The sequence below is a fragment of the Nipponia nippon genome, unplaced genomic scaffold, assembly GCF_047370975.1.
Source record: "Nipponia nippon isolate SJK-2023a ecotype South Korea unplaced genomic scaffold, ASM4737097v1 scaffold_2, whole genome shotgun sequence".
NCBI lineage: Eukaryota > Metazoa > Chordata > Aves > Pelecaniformes > Threskiornithidae > Nipponia > Nipponia nippon.
In genome coordinates this window covers 82,435,359-82,451,581 of record NW_028262336.1, presented here as the reverse complement: position 1 = coordinate 82,451,581, position 16,223 = coordinate 82,435,359, and the positions used below count along the sequence as shown (strand labels likewise).

The 16,223-nt window shown below is 37.4% G+C and overlaps 1 protein-coding gene across 1 annotated transcript; it reads left to right on the top strand.

The window, feature by feature from the left end:
• The first annotated feature begins 1,308 nt into the window (after positions 1-1,308).
• LOC148055853 (uncharacterized) lies at positions 1,309-16,106 on the top strand. The gene is made up of 9 exons (XM_087757130.1): positions 1,309-1,417; positions 4,694-4,845; positions 6,585-6,660; positions 7,820-7,889; positions 8,572-8,612; positions 9,612-9,680; positions 11,055-11,216; positions 12,251-12,360; positions 15,996-16,106. The coding sequence occupies exons 1-4, from the start codon at positions 1,393-1,395 to the stop codon at positions 7,885-7,887; spliced, it is 321 nt and encodes a 106-aa protein (XP_087613256.1). The 5' UTR covers positions 1,309-1,392; the 3' UTR covers positions 7,888-7,889; positions 8,572-8,612; positions 9,612-9,680; positions 11,055-11,216; positions 12,251-12,360; positions 15,996-16,106.
• Positions 16,107-16,223: the final 117 nt, after the last annotated feature.

The following is a 16,223-nucleotide window of genomic DNA, read 5'->3' as shown; positions in this document are numbered from 1 at the left end:
CATATCAGTAACATACATGCACAGAGCTTACCATCAAATCAGAGTGAAATTTCTGCACCTGATCAAAGCATCCTCTAGTCAGCACTAATAGCATCATAATGGTGAAAAACCCATAGGGACTTTGAACAGGTTCCTGTAAAAACTACAAAATTCCTATTAGAAAAGTATTATGAGGCAACCACCTGTTGCACTAGAGAGGCCCTCCAGAGGTCTACACTCGTATGGGAGACCCCTGCCACTTCAATTCCTTGGTGGCTACTGGGGGGAAGTTTTCCCTTTCCCTTTCCCTTTCCCTTTCCCTTTCCCTTTCCCTTTCCCTTTCCCTTTCCCTTTCCCTTTCCCTTTCCCTTTCCCTTTCCCTTTCCCTTTCCCTTTCCCTTTCCCTTTCCCTTCTCTCTCCTGTGTTGTTTTGGCTTTCCCCCAAAGTGACTTTAACCATTAAGAGTCAATGTATAACATGAGCTATACACCATGCAAATAAATTTTTTTGGGTGTGTGTGACAGTGTGCTTCCCTGCTGTCCCCTCCAACCTGACCTTTATCTCCCATAATCCTACTCAAACGATAACCACCAGTGACAGTTGTAATGGATGGGTCTGGTTGTGATGGCTGCATCTGGCTCAAAGTGGATTCAGGAGACAGATAACAACACAATAGCCAAGGGCTAATTTGCGCAATCCACCCGCCTAACCACAGTTCTGGTCAATGTCCAACTCAAGCAAAATTTGGAAGAAACTAAAACCTGTGGTTGGTATGCAAATATGACTATGAGTCAATCATCTTACCTCCGTAAATAGTGAGCAGCCCAAGAGCCCTTTGAGCTCTCCTGCATGGCAGCGGGCTGCATGACAGGATCTCCCCTTGAGTAGGGACACCTCTCAGGGTTACACCTGCCGCAGAGATCCCTTACTCCTCAATACTGAGAGATTCCTTACCACAACAGATCCTTGGTAAAGTGCCTAATAGCTTGCTAAACTTTGTAAGCGTCACTAAGATTATTTTACTTTGATTGTGCACATATAATCCTTTAGACATAAACTGTTGACCAAGTCCGTGACTAAGTTTGGTGCTTTGACTAAGCACCTAGAGTTCTCTAAGGGAAAGAGTTTAGAATGCAAGGGGGTCCTCTCTGAACCTCGTGACTCAATGGGAGGGTCTCCTTAACAGTTTTGTCTGACCCTGTCCCCTATGCAGTAAATAATCCAGTGTACCTTGCTATCGAATCTTGTTAAACCACTGTCGCATTTGCTATCAAACTTTGTTAAATTGCTGGTTTATATCAATAAATATGTTTCTCCTTCTCTCTTATAAGTGAAGTGCATCACTCCATCCATGACAGTGTGTCTCTACACGTTCTGTGCAATGCAAAGCATTGGGGTAAGAATAAGAGAGGATGCATCCACAAACTCCAACTAGAGGTAAAGTATAAAGATCCAAGAAAGAAACTGCAATAGCTATATACTTTTAGAGGCCATCCTAAAAGAGAAGGGGAAGGACTTTGGAGCCCTGTGAACACAGCCTGGGTGGTATTCAGGTACCTGGACACAGGTGTCTAGAGCTATATGAGATACAAGGATCCTGACTGGCTGCCAGAAAGGGAAGGAAGCTGTTGTAAACTTTGACAAATCAGTTCACCCTGTGTGATGTCTTAGATAACTAATGACCTCCAGCATGACTAGATGTGTATATTTAATTGCATGAATTTCTCCTCATGTGATGCAGGCACATGATCCATACCAACCAGGGGTAGTGGGAGGCAGTAAAATCCCACAATTTTCTTAACCATATATGTCCATCTCAGTTTGGAGCTGATCTCACAGATGAGAGTACAGAACAAGAATTTCCCTGTCATCATCAAGCCATCTAACACTTGAAAAAAATATTAGGTGGAAACTTTTTCCAGCATTTTAGAACTACACTATGCAAGTGAATTTCTTGCAGCCCTTAAGTTATGAGTCTTCACAGCTTCTTAACAAAGCCCTTAATAAAGCTCAAGGTAATTTCTTTGTATGGTCCTTCCAAGATCAAGTCAAAACATGGTTTACTTTCAAGATGAAGCTGATATCAGGAAAAGATTTAACAAATAAGTTAGAAGTGGAAGAGCTTTCAGGATATATTTTTGCTGTTCACTGCATAATAATGATTACAAATATAATCAAGGCAGGTGGGCTCCCACTTCTCTCCTACACTTTCATCTTTCATTTTAAATGACATTTATGTGTAATTAATAATGTAAGTACAGGAAACTTCAAATTCAGATAGTTAAATCTGTTAATTAATTTCATAGTGATTAGAACTATATTATCCTGCTGAAATCTAGAAGTTAAGTTTGACAATAAAAATGTAGACAATTGATTAGGGAAGAAAAATGTATTATTAAAAAAAACAGGCAGCTATGTCACAAGGGAGTGGTGTCTATTGGGAGCGGCATCATCAGTTTGCACAGCAGTTCATGCAGAAGGGCACACGGGAAGTGCAGCCCACCTTGCCAGGCTGCTGCCTGCTCTGCTCACCCATGGCCTTAGGCTGCAGCCTTAATGGTCACCCCAGCTAGCTGGTGGCTGTGCAAGCCTACTCAGCAACTTGAGTTCTCCAGGGACTTAGAAGAGTTTATCAGGCAGTGCTTTGAGGTTGTCAGAAGCATGCTAGTAGAGACCAGGCAAGGGCTGGACTCTGCAGCAGCCAGGAATCAGCCGTCTAACCAGGATAGACTGGAACAAGAGTGCACACCACCATGCTGGGTGGAGGAGAGTGGAAGCTTCACTTGCACAAGGTGTACTTTGGTGGAGTCACTCATGCAGCAGGTGGAGGACCTGCAGGAGCAAGTTAGCAGGCTATGTTGTATTAATGGAGGTGAACAAGAAATAGAGTATTATTCAAGACTTTGCAAGAAGAAATACTACGGCCCTGTGGCACTGAGCTCTGAGAACTACCAAAGTGCTTCAACACTGAATAGACAACACCTTGGAGAATGAGTGGTCCTGGTAGACAACAAGCTGAACATGAGTCAGCAGCATGCCACCACAACAACAAAAGCAAAGTGGATCCAGGGCTGCACCCACAGGGGCACTGCTAGCAGAGATAGAGAAATGATCATCCCACTCTTCTCAGTGCTTCTCAGGCTGCACGTGGAGTACTGTGCCCCGTTCTGGTCCCCGCAATTCAAGAAAGATGGGAACAGGCTGAAGAGGGTACAAAAGAGGGCCACAAAGACGATCAAAGGGTTGGAGAACCTGTCCTGTGAGGAAAGATGGAAGAAGTTAGGTCTTTTCTCTGTGGAGAAGAGAAGGCTTAGAGGGGACCTCATCACAGTTTTCCAGTACTCAAAGGGTGGCTATAAAGAATATGGAGGCTCTCTCTTCACAAAGACCCACATGGAGAGGACAAGGGGCAATGGGCACAAGTTGCATTGGGGGAGTTTCATTTTGATATAATATGGAAATTTTTTACAGTGAGAACAATCAATCACTGGACCAGCCTCCCCTGGCACGTGATAGAGTCCCCTTCCCTGAAGGTTTTTAAGATGTTACTGAATAGGGTGTGAGATAATCTTATCTAGGCTCCCTTTCCCATGAAAGTATGGAACAGATAATTTTTTGAGGATCCTTCCAACCTGGACTGTCCTATGATTCTAAAGAAGTCTTGCAGTCAATAGTGCGGGGACAATATACTTAAAATACACAACACACACAAAAAACCCATTTACACCCACTGAAATAAGACTAATAATGACTATACTCATGAAGTAGCAAGTGAAAAATGCTTCTTACCTACATTTCAGAAGAAACAATATAATATATACTTTAAGACCCAAGGATACAGAGTACCCTTTATTTTGACGATAATTAAGAATGATGGTAAAATATGTTAAGTTGAAAATATTTTTTAAATTGTCTGAAACATGTAACTTGCAAAACTTGTTAGAATGTATAAAGGATTCAAGAGGCTAGATGCAAGTTTTGAAATGTTGGATAACTTAATGAGGATGAGGCAGAGCCCCATTTTGTGAATTATTCTAAAAAGGATGATCAGAAATACTAAAGCAACTTCTGGCACTGCATATTGACATCCAGAGCAAAATTATGGAAAAGTTCATGTGGAATGAAGCAGTAAAAATCTACAGAGGTTTAGAGATAGTATTGTTAAAAAATGTGGCTTTATGGAAATGGAGTCTTGTCAAACAAACTCGATGGAATATCTTGGATGCAGTTAGATACGAAATAAGCCAGTATGTTTTAACTTGAAAATCTCCAGCACCCTGGAGAATGTACTGGAGCTCTAGACCTGTGACTGAGGTGTAAAACAGAATATGTGCAGGCTGGCTTACAGAGACTGTTGATGAAATCTTTGTTTGTTCATTGTTACATGTTAAAATTTTTTCACTGCCTGAAGTTGACAACCATGTAAGGTCAGTGACAATATAAAAAACATATGTGTTTGTTGTGGTTTGACCCCAGTAGGCAGCTCAGCCCCACACAGCCTTTTGCTCATTCCCCAGCAGCAGGATGGGGCAGAGAATCAGAAGTGTAAAAGTGAGAAAACTCATGAGTTGAGATCAAGACAGTTTAATAGTGAAAGGTGTGCATGCAAGCAAACCAAAATAAGGAATTCACTACTTCCCATCGGCAGGCAGGTGTTCAGCCAGGAAAGCAGAGCTTCATCACATGTAACCTCCTCCCTCCTTCTTCCTCCAGCTTTTACTGCTGAGCACGACATCATATGGCATGGGACATCACTTTCGTCAGATGGGGTCAGCTGTCCCAGCTGTGTTCCCTCCCAGCTTCTTGTGCACCCCAAGCCTGCTTGCTGGTGGGGTGGTGTGAGAAGCAGAAAAGGCCTTAACTCTGTAAGCGCTGCTCAGCAATAGCAAAAACATCCCTGTGTTATCAACACTGTTTTCATCACAAATCTAAATCATAGCATCATACAAGCTACTATGAAGAAAATTAACTCTATCCCAGCCAAAATCAGTCCAGTGTTCTTTCCTAGTTTCTTATTGTCCTACATCATACCACTTTTTAATACAGAGAATTATTCTGCATGATAATTTAGGTAAAGCAACGTATTATTACAATGGTAGAGAAATCAAAACATCTGTGACAGCAATATAGTGATAAAGGAGGTAACATTTCAGCAGCTCTGTCCCATCTTCACTGTGGATCTATTCTGAGATGGAGAATCTTTATCTCATAAGATTTTATTGTTTCTTTGGTTTTGGCTACTGACTTCCAGGTATAAGAACTGACTTCTTCTAACAGTTAAAACTTCTGCTAACATAGAACTAATGAAAACAGAAATGAGACACTAAAATATTCAGCAGAACTGACTAGTTCGTAAAAAGAAATAGATTTTTACCAGGTAAGGTAAACTACTTAATTTATTCTCTGTCATGTTCTTTACAAGCCACATGACATTTATAACACTAAGATAAAAGTGACTGCAGGAACAACATGTATAGAGGATACCATCCACTGAATTTAATTTCTAAAATGAGATCCAACAGTGTCTATATCATATGTTGTCATGGTATTGAGCTATTACTATTATGCTGGAAAATAAAGAAATCCTTCTGATATCTCATAAGGGAAGTTAAATCAATATATGTAAAGAATTCATTCTTCCTATGTGTAATAAAAGAAGTTTTATTTTAACATCTCTTCTACTAAAGAACAACACTAAAAGCTAGCTCTCTCCTGCAACAGAAGTCCTCACTGATAACAATGTCTATTCAGTTCTGCAAAGCTTTTTCCTTATGAGTATGATCTTTTTTCTTCTACTCTTTTCAATACATTATGATACTGAGAAATAATGAGTTTCAGCTGTTACAATGTTTGTATTTGCCATCTAGGTGGTCTTTCTGATGTTGCTTATTGGGGTATAAATTTATGCTAAATAAAATAATGTGAGTGATATGTGATTTTTTTTTGTCCCCAAATGTAGGTCAAAACTTTACCCAGAATAGATTTTCTATATTATTTTAGTCTTTCATTTGTAATTGAGCTTTTGTTCCAGACCTCTTTTTAACAAATGTACAATTTATTTGGACTAATGTTTAATGTATTATTAGTATCCAAACTGCTTTCTTCAAGTCAAAACTTATCTCCTGATAAACACTGTTGTAACAGTATTTACAGTAAGCTAGCCATGAAGCCAATGCCACTATACACAGCCTTTGTGTCACCATGGGTTCCATGGTCCCAGGTCATGGAATCACAACCTCACTTTCCTACAACGTAAAAATAAACTCAACCTACTACTTCCTAAGTTTGGTTCATACTAGACTAGATGCTTCAGCTCTTGTTATTTTCCTTATCTGTACATGCTAATTAATCTCTTCACAGGAAGGGAGGAATTTGCCTTCTGAAGTTTCCACTGGGCAGGTAGAACACAGCTTTACTCACTGTTATCCAGGCACGCCCTTTTAAAGCAAAGTAATATGTATTGTGTTACCAAAGACAGACCAAAAAATCCCTCAAACCCAACAACTGCCCCCTCCCCCCCGATTTCAGAGATTCCTAAATATTTTGTGGAATGACTGTCATAGCTTCAAGAATGAAATTATGAAAATCTGTTCTTATTCTGCAGCCTAGCGGAAGGCATTGGAATCCAGGTTTCCTGTTTCTTGGTTTGTGCTCCTTAATCTTAAAATACCGACAAAGAGGTAAAAAACATCACTAGTACCACCACATATGCCTTTAAGCAGGGGGGATTTAAAAGAGGTAGTTAAAAGTCTGTAATGAAAGGACAGTTTAGCTTCTCAGGATCAAAAGACATCTATCACTCAGAGACTGCGGAAAATATTTTCAGCTTCTTATAGAAATCAATAGAAAGCGAGCACTTAACCAGTTAGGGATATAAAACCTTTGTTAAATGTGGACCTGAAAATACATATCCCAACAGTTAACTGGAAGCTAGGAGCTTTAGGATCTGTTTCCCAAAGCTAATGTCCTTTACTGAATCTAGTAAAGGGGAAACCTATCTTGTAAATGTTGTTTTCCAACACATAAATAAAATCAATTCTGCAGATTCTTTCTCATGATGAATACACTAAAAAACAACACAGTCAATAGCTGAAACACTATTCCTTTGATGGTTCAGTCTCCTTATAGTGATAAATGAAAGTCTAATGAGCAAACATGCCATGTTTTACTAACCTTTAACTGGTAAATGCACATAAAAGTCAGTGGCTAATTTTCACATCATAGATACCAAAGGAAAACTTTGTGAAAAATATGTTTGAGAGTTTTAAGAATATGGTATTAGTTTAAATCTGTGTTTGATTTACTGAGGAACTTTTTATTAATATAAACACTAATTTATACTTTTGGCAAAGTATGTAGAACGTTATTAAAATGTTTCAAATTTTCCCTTGTGCATTTCCTCCGTATTTGTCAGATACAGAGAATGGGGAGAAAAAAATTGAACATTTAATCACCAGTGAGTTCACAGAAAAATTGCTACCTTGCAGTACTTCAGACAGGCAGATGGATGAAAATGTTGCATAGATTTGACAATGAAATATACCTTTCACTCAAGCCAAAAATCATTAAGACCAATGTAATATTTCCTTTGTGCTTATTAGAGTTATGAGTTTTTAACCTTTTCATTCCAATTCAAAATCCTAGAGTTTTGTGCCATGGCATAAATAATCCTAATCATTATTTAACCATTTTTTAGTGAATACCCAATACTGAGTACCAGTTTATTCAGCGTTTAATTCAGTGCGATTAATTACTTAACCAGTGTTTCAGTTAATTAGTTGATTAGGAAGAACTAGTCTAATGCACTCTTCTTTTTTCTTTTTTTCTCTTTTTCCCCAGAAAGCAATATGCTGCAATATAAGGGTTATTGTACCATTACAAGGCATAATAAAAGTATATCTTCTTAAAGGTTTGAAATATATGTTCCCTCATCTTTTGTTTGCTCCTGAATATGCATAACAAAAATTAGTTTGCATGCTACCTAACTTTTGACATTTTTAAAAAAATGGATTCAGCTTAGTTGCTTAACAATAGGTGTTAATAGCAATAGGTGTTAATAAGCAAAGATGCTTAGGATGTTTGAGACATATGCTTAAGGCTGGACACAACACAGGACCCACAACTACACAGGATCAGCTCCCATTTCAGCCAGCAGCTGAATGCCAGATAAGATAACTCTAAAAACCTCAACTGGCATAGAAGGTATGATTATGCAATTGATATGAACCCTTGGATTCACACACCTCACTTCCAAATTGCAGATAAATTTAGGTATTTATGTATATGTATCTACTTGGTAATTAGCCATTTAATCTCTAATTACAGTCAGTGGAGATCTAGTTAATAATTTCCATAATACCCAGGAGCAATGACTTTCCTCCTTAAATATTCAGGTGGTATCAATAGTTTCCTCAAGGCAAGCCAGTTCATCGGAAGGAGACATTAAGTTGCAAGCTGAGCAATTGTTCTGTTGAGATGCTGGAAAAACTGTAGAGACAAGTTACTGTTGATTATAACTTATTGCTTTGATTTTCCCTCTTTTATACTGTTTTTCATTCCCATTCTCAGGAAATAAAATGTTTTCTTTTCAGAATAAATATTGTTTTCACCTTTATATTCTCCAGTATTTAAGGTAAGCCCAGTTTATCTCGTAACTCGGTCATGCTCTTACTTCTCTGCACAAATTGCAAGGATTTTCTGGATTAAGAATTTGAATAATTTGCTACTAAACTACATGTCAGGATGGTGGTTACCATCATCAAGTGTCAGGACTGAAAGGAGTCCTCTGCTTCTCTGTTCCCATGTCCAGCTATTGAGTAGAGTTTTGCGTTCCTATTTGTTCTGTGGAAGATGGCTGATGAACAGCCCACAGCTTTGTGTTTTGTATAGTACTTTGTAGTAAGGATTTTTTTTAATATTCTAACTAACTGAAACTAATCATTATACCAAGGTAAATTTGGTACAGAACATAGAACAAGCATAGATTTTAATTTCTTGGTTATAATATGATACCCTGGCAAACAACCTGGTTAATTTTCTGCTGTATAATAATTATTGTTCCCTAAACTTGAACTCAAGTTCCTAACTTCCAGCTGACTGAATATTTTTATTTAAAGTTTCATGCATCCTTAGCTAGCAACCTTATTTTAGTGTGAGAACTAGCATTTAAACAGCTTAAGTGATTTGGCTAGGTTATATAGGAAGCCTAGGACACAACAGGAAGAGATACCCATACCATGATGATCAGTCATACCTGTAAAACCATTTTTTATGGATGATACATGGCAGTTTAGCAGATAAAATCAGAGAAAGTCTTCTCCAACTGTACATTTTCTGCATTAAAAGAAAAAAGAGCAAGCTGCAGAAACATTAATCATGCACTGTCTTTTTCATATTCCCATCACTTTCACATAAGATGAATGTGATTCTTCAACTGTCTGAACCTGTAATCTCTGCTTTTCTGCTGATTTCAGCTTGTCAAATAAATGCTTGCTTTCATAGTAACTTTGAGAGGAGAGAGAGCAAGGAAGTTTTAAAAGCATTTCACATGTCTGTAGATGATGAAGTTTTCATGTAGAACATAAAAAGTACATGTGGCTCTGCTTGATTTTTGTTTATCTTTGATTGCTAGAATGTCAGCTAGAAGGAAAAATCTTGAAGTGTGATTCCTGTGACCATGTTTATAGGAATCACCCTCTTGGTAAGTAGATTGACATGAGATCACAGTCAAGGCTGTGCTTCCCATGATCCATCTGTTTTTCTCTCCAGTCATCATTGCTCTCAGCATGTACAGGGCCATTTCTTTCATGTTCTTTTCTCCCACCTCTTTCTATATGCCACAAATCAAAAAGAAGAAAGGTACTTCACCTAGGTAGTGCTAATGCTCTTGCCACCTTTCCTAGTATCTTCAATGATTAGTCCAGAGCTGTGCTGTTACTGGACTTTTCCATACATTGCACTAGTTCCATGTGAATGCTATGATACGGAGTAATATAGAGATATACATAGAGAGGGGCCATATATATATATATGGCTGTGAGTTTGATCATGTATCGGTTACAAAACAACCACAGCAAAAATAGATGTTTAGCTTTACCTCTTTTATCATGTCTGACTGATGTATCTCCGTACAGCCTACAGCATGATGGAAAGTTAATGTGTCATTTACCTCACAGCACTGAATCTTTGCTAGGCCAACACATCACAGTACTGCCGCACAGCTGCCATTCTTGACATACTGATGATGTATGTGCTCAAAGGTACAAAATTCTTGAGTCGCTACAAGCTATTAGTGAACCAGTGCTGCTTTAAGTTGATTTCTGATTGCTAACTTGCCAAACAATTCCATGATAGTCAACAAAACATTTTCCTTTTAAGGCAAAGAAATGGTATAATATTATTGAACAAATCTTTCCACAATGTAACGTGCTCTTGGCTTAAATATTTAAGATAATGTTTCACTGAAAGGAAATGTTAATGAAATAAGAATGTGACAGTGCAACTTTCTTACTATTTCTCTGAAGATACGAATGAGATATGTTTCATGTCATAGCATACTGGATGACAGTAACAATAATAACAACAGCAACAACAATAACAAAAATAATATCACTCCAAATACCTAAAATGTTACTTATATGTAAAATATGGAAAAGATGAAAATAAAAGATATCCACAGATGATAGCTATTGCTTTAACAATGCAGCTAATGAAAAATGGGATGTGTCCTGGTATAAAAACATTCCCTTATTCTTATCTCCCATCCCCCTCCCTGCCTTTCTCTTTTCTCAGTTCTGTTTCTTAAATGATAAGACCATACATCAACTTCATGGTCCTTCAAACTAGTTTCTGTTTGTTTGGGGTTTTTTGGCCATGTAAATTGTTATTTAGGCTCAGTTAAGTCCACCACACTAGGGTGTCTTGTGCCGTTTCAGATGCTGCTAAAATATACAATGCATGCATGAATCCATTGATTATATAAAACTGGAGGGGGACTGGAGAGATGATATTCTGTGTAGTATCTGTCAATTGCATATGAATAAATCAGATATTCTTTATTATCTTCAATTACAAGGGATGCCTATGTCTAGGCGACTGACGCCTACCACACCCTGCAAAATCAGGAACTGAATCACATTCTTGCAGTCAGAACAAGATGATGCCTGGTAACTTCTTAAGTTGTAGTACTCCAAACATCCCAAACATCGGGGAGCACGGGGAGTATGTGTACAGAAAGGTCAGTTATCATTCGTGAGAGGAATGGGGCATAAAATACTGGATAGAACCCATTTTAGGACACTAGCATAACAAAAAACACAAAAAAGAACATATATATAATACACGTGCTCAGGCCTGTCAAAAGCATGAGTTTTACAAAATACAAAAGTATTGTTTCTGTTTCTGATGTGTACTGTTTCCATATCTGTTTCATATATGGTGAAAACAGATTGGGTAACAAGAAGGTATTACAAACAGTCACAGCCAGTCCAGGAATGGAAACAAAAGATCAGAGAGAGACTTGTTTCAGTCTACCCTGGCTAAGGACACCTCAGATGATTGATGTTGTTACTTAAATGCCAGAATGTACCCCTCCCCTCCAGTAGAGGAGGAAGCCTACTTTTTATTCACTACCCACCACATTCCTCTGCTGCAGAAACAGCAGTCATACATAAAACATTATGAATGACAACATAGTTAGGTTAAGTAAATTAGAATTCTAAAACTCAGTGTATGTTGTGTTTCTGCTTCAGCCTTCCCACATGACAAGATAATTGATACCACAATACAGAGCCAGAGTAAACTTGGCTGAAAAACTAGCAGCAGTGTGGCATTAAGTTTCTCAGTGTAAGGCATTTTGTCCATCTGCATACTATACTTTGTCCTTCTACCTCTTCCAGTTGTTCAGCTTCCATTTTAAGAGTCTAGATATCTACGTTGAGAAGTCCAATAGTTCCCTTGCCAATGCTGTACACAGCAGTAACATCCCTTTCCTGCACACTCTGCCTCTATATACATGTGCAGGGATTACAATAGACTTTCTGGCTACAGCATTGCACTGGCAACACTGCTTCACTGCGCTCCTTAAAAACCTTCCATAAAGTCAATATGGCCTGTGTCCTCAAATGGAAATGTATTAACTTGTGTATGACTACATTAATATATGTTTTGCTTGAATAAGCTAAGAATATCAGACTGTCCTGTGGAGTCCTTCTCTTTCAATAGTATTTGCTCTCCCTCATTTTTTTCTCTTATCGTCCACATTTTTTTCAGCAGAAACTTCATGTTTATATGCAGATGATTAAAAAAAGCCGAACCCATGGAGCTTTGTGCCAATCTCTGTGATACCCCACTGGAAACTAATGTATGATGAAAAAACCTTGGTAACAACCTAACTTTTCTAAATTTTCTGTTCTCTCATTAAGAAAGGGGTGTAGAGAACTGCTAGTGTAAAACAACAAGATGTCTCAAACAGCCTGGTGCTAAAATCACAATGCAGAGCGACGGTCACTAGGACCCAGGACCGGACAGTACCTGGAGTGAGGGTGAGGGAGTCCATCCTGTGGAGAAAGGGCAGCCTTGCCTCGGCCCCATTCCCCATGGTCTGTGAAGGGTCTTATTCTCCCCCCCACACCTACTGCCTGGGGGACAGTCCTGGTATCACTCCTCTTGGTTTGACTGGTCGCTGATGTAATTTTCCAATTAGCAAAACTACTAACCACTTGTCCCTTGGGAAAGGAATTTGGGAGGGAGCTAAAAGATAACAAACTGTGGAAAACTAACGGCTCTATTAAAGCTGGTGTTTGTGTACGGCCTTGAGTGTTGGCCCACCTTAATCCACACCGAGAGGATTTGCGAATTTTTGTCATTCCTCCCCCCTCCCCAGGTGGGACGTGACAAGGGGTCGAATTATTTCATCTGTCATTTTTTGTTTCCCATGTTTGTCTTGTCTATATAGACATTACAAAAGATTGCTCAGTGGTATTTGTCCAAAAATCAGAACAATCTGTGGTCAAAAGTACTTATATTAGCCACAGTCTAGCAGCAGTACTGAAACACCCTGAAGAATCCTTCTCAGAACAAGTGTAAAAAACATGGTACTTAAAGATGATCAACTTAGACTTTTGCCCAATGGCAAAAATGCAGTGCTGACAAGAGTCTTTCATTTCTACAGCTTCATTGACTGTTGACAGTGCAGTTGCATCACTGGTAAGCAAGTGATGGCACTTCAAGAGAGTAATGTTTGTAAATAGGCCTTATAAGGGAAAAAGTAATACAGATGGATTTGGGGCTCCTTTTTTCTACTTCTGGCAAAATAATATGTGTGTATTCCTCATATGTAGTGTCTAGCTCATATAAGTAGCAATAAAAATGCAATATAAAAATTAATATTGTACAGTAATATTTTGTGTAAATTGTTCCTTATTATTCTCTTTCTGTGTATTATTTTAAACCTTTCTAATCTTTCTTGAAGTGACTTACCTTTCACTGGAGAGAACATTTTAAATGTATTTGGTTTTTCATATTCTGGATCAAATAATGCACTGGCATAATGCTAAGATTTAAATTAACTTGCCCCTACGTATATAAATATGCTAAAATGTAAGGTGATATTTGTTTATTATTAAATGGATAATTACCACTGACAAACACACTTTGTGAATTGTGTTAATCACAGTTAAATATTATAAAATATAACAATTCTTTTCTTTCTACTGTCCTGACAATTTTACAAATTTAGGTTATTAGAATTAATGCAGATTCTCTCCTTATATTGTGACTCAACTAAAAGGCATTTATTCTTTAAAAATTTCAGTCAAAATGTTTCAGAAATCAGGACATAAAAGATCACTGGTGAAAAAAAAGAAGAATGTAGAAGGAACCATACAGAAGTTATTAATATTATGAAATAATGAATTTTTAAAGTTAGATTAGAATGTTAAAATCTATATATCCATAGTGTTTGTCAAATAGCTGGTGTTATCCTGAATAGTCTGTCTTGGCTTTTTCCTCTTCTCTTTCATTCTGAAACACTTTTAAACAAACTGTTATTAAGCACATACTTTTTTTGCCTATGCCACTACTGAGGTCTGTTTCTTTCAATATAGTAACAGACAAAAAAGGTATCTTGACAAACTGCAAAGGCTAACATATGGTTAAAAAGTATCATAGAGCCCAGTTGACATGTTCATTATTTAAAAGCTCAGAAATGATTATTCAAACTTCCCATCTACTACCACTGCACACTATCTTATTTATTCCAGTAAAATAGAAAAATAAAACTGCTGAGATTTCTAGAACAGACAACAGACTTGGTGCCATGTCAGCAGCACACTGCATAGAAATGCTGGAGAAAATATCTAAAAGTACCCTGTGACCTACAAAGAGCTGCTGAAAGCTTTTTTGTTAGACTAGTTTGAATTTAGTGCAGCTTTGCCTGTAGAAGTATATAGTTTAAAATTACATTGGTTTCTGTCTCAAATTCAGACTTTCATCTTATGAAACTTTTTTTTACTTCAATTTGTTTTTTCTCCCTAATTGTTCTTTATATACATGATGAAGTAAAAAATTAAATAGTTTTGAATATCTACAAGGAAAAAAATAGTCTGACTGGTAATTAATAAGAAAATTATGCCACTGTATTTTTAAAGTATTCTTAAATAAAAAAGGCAAAAATAATTTTTTTCTTTAAACTTTTTTTAATAAAAAAGAAGCAAAAACCCCAACAATTTCTTTGTCACATGGCTTTTGTCAGAGAGTTTTGATAAAGATCCCCAGGAAAATGATGAATCTCTCCAATCAGAAAATGGATTAAAGCATAAGAATTTTAAGGATTTAAAATCTGAGCCAAAGAAAGACCACTCATTTATACCATTTGTATGAATCAGAGCACTGTAGAGAAGAAATTAATTGATTAAGAACACAAATAGAAGAATAAATTTAAGTCATCTGTACATACAAATGTCACTGAAAAACAGTCTAGAAAATAAAATCATATGAACAGAAGCATCACTATGTAGAACAAGCAAAGTAAAGAGACAGAAGAGACAGCAGAATGACTGTAAACCACTTAAATCTCTACCTCCAAAAAGGAAAAATTCCATTCTCGTATGTATCAGAAGACAGTTATTAGTTGTATTAAGAATGTTTTACTTAGTATAAAAGACACTAAGAAGAAATCATATGGAATATAACTTATAATTTTGTACATTTTTGTGGTCAAGAAACATGAATTCAGAGTGAAACAAGTACAGAAAAGAATGAGTAGAGTGATGACAGGAATGGAGAGACCTTTTTTACAACAGGAGACTACAGGAGCTTTTCTCATTTAGTCTAATAAAATCTAAATGGGAAACAAAATCTGAATGGAATATGACAACTTTCTATAAATATCTCAAGGACACAAATGTCAGGAGAAGTAGAGATGTGTAAAATAAAGAAAATGTTGGCATGATAAAGAACAGATGCAAACTGGTCCTGAAGAAATTTAGAAAAAAAATATTCTTGGAGATGGGAACACAATCCATCTGATGGTAGGACATTGGGCTCCATAACTCTGCAGATTTTCCTAGTGATAAAACAAAGATCTCAAATAATAGTGAATTCATAAATATAAAGATTGGAGAGGATTTAAGAAGTTAAGATCCACAGAGCAATACAGAAAACAAACCATCTAGAAACTAACTTGCTAGGGAAATGAGTCATAAAAGCCATAGCTTCTGGGAAAATTCCTTTCCATTGCCAAATCACTCCCTACCTACCCAATACGTTAGAACCGGCATTTCAGCTAAGCAGACTTCAAGGCAGCTTCAGTTTGTCCAAGGCAATTTGAAAGTACAAAGACTTGTGGCTAAGAACTTTGAGTGGTCTTTGTTAGTTATATTCAAAACACAGAGTAAAACTGCTGTGTTCAGTAGAGTGGGGCAGGTAGTGACTGTCAGAGCATATGTCTAATAAGATGGATACCTGCATTCAAGGCCTTCTGCAGTCGTTTAAATTCACATTTCTCACATGCCAGGAGAAGTATCCTATGTGCTGCTGTAGGGCATGCTATAGAAGAACACTTGCTATCTTTCCTAAAGCAAGACCATGAAACATGAGCTCTGAAGCTGCAAAGAACAAGCAAAAAGTAAGAATCCTCTTGCTCGTGCTTGGAAAAGTCAGAAGGGAAGGGGACTACTGAACTTTAAATACCTTGCTTGTATGTTAGTTCTGTTCTGTATCTAACAGCTCCCTAATGTAAAAT

Bases quoted from the DNA above. Each gene is read 5' to 3' on its own strand.
- LOC148055853 (XM_087757130.1), top strand. From the start codon at position 1,393: ATGCATCCACAAACTCCAACTAGAG. The intron at 1,418-4,693 runs GTAAAGTATAAA...TTCTTCCTCCAG, and splicing joins TCCACAAACTCCAACTAGAG to CTTTTACTGCTGAGCACGAC. The intron at 6,661-7,819 runs GTAAAAAACATC...CTTTTTCCCCAG, and splicing joins CTTAAAATACCGACAAAGAG to AAAGCAATATGCTGCAATAT.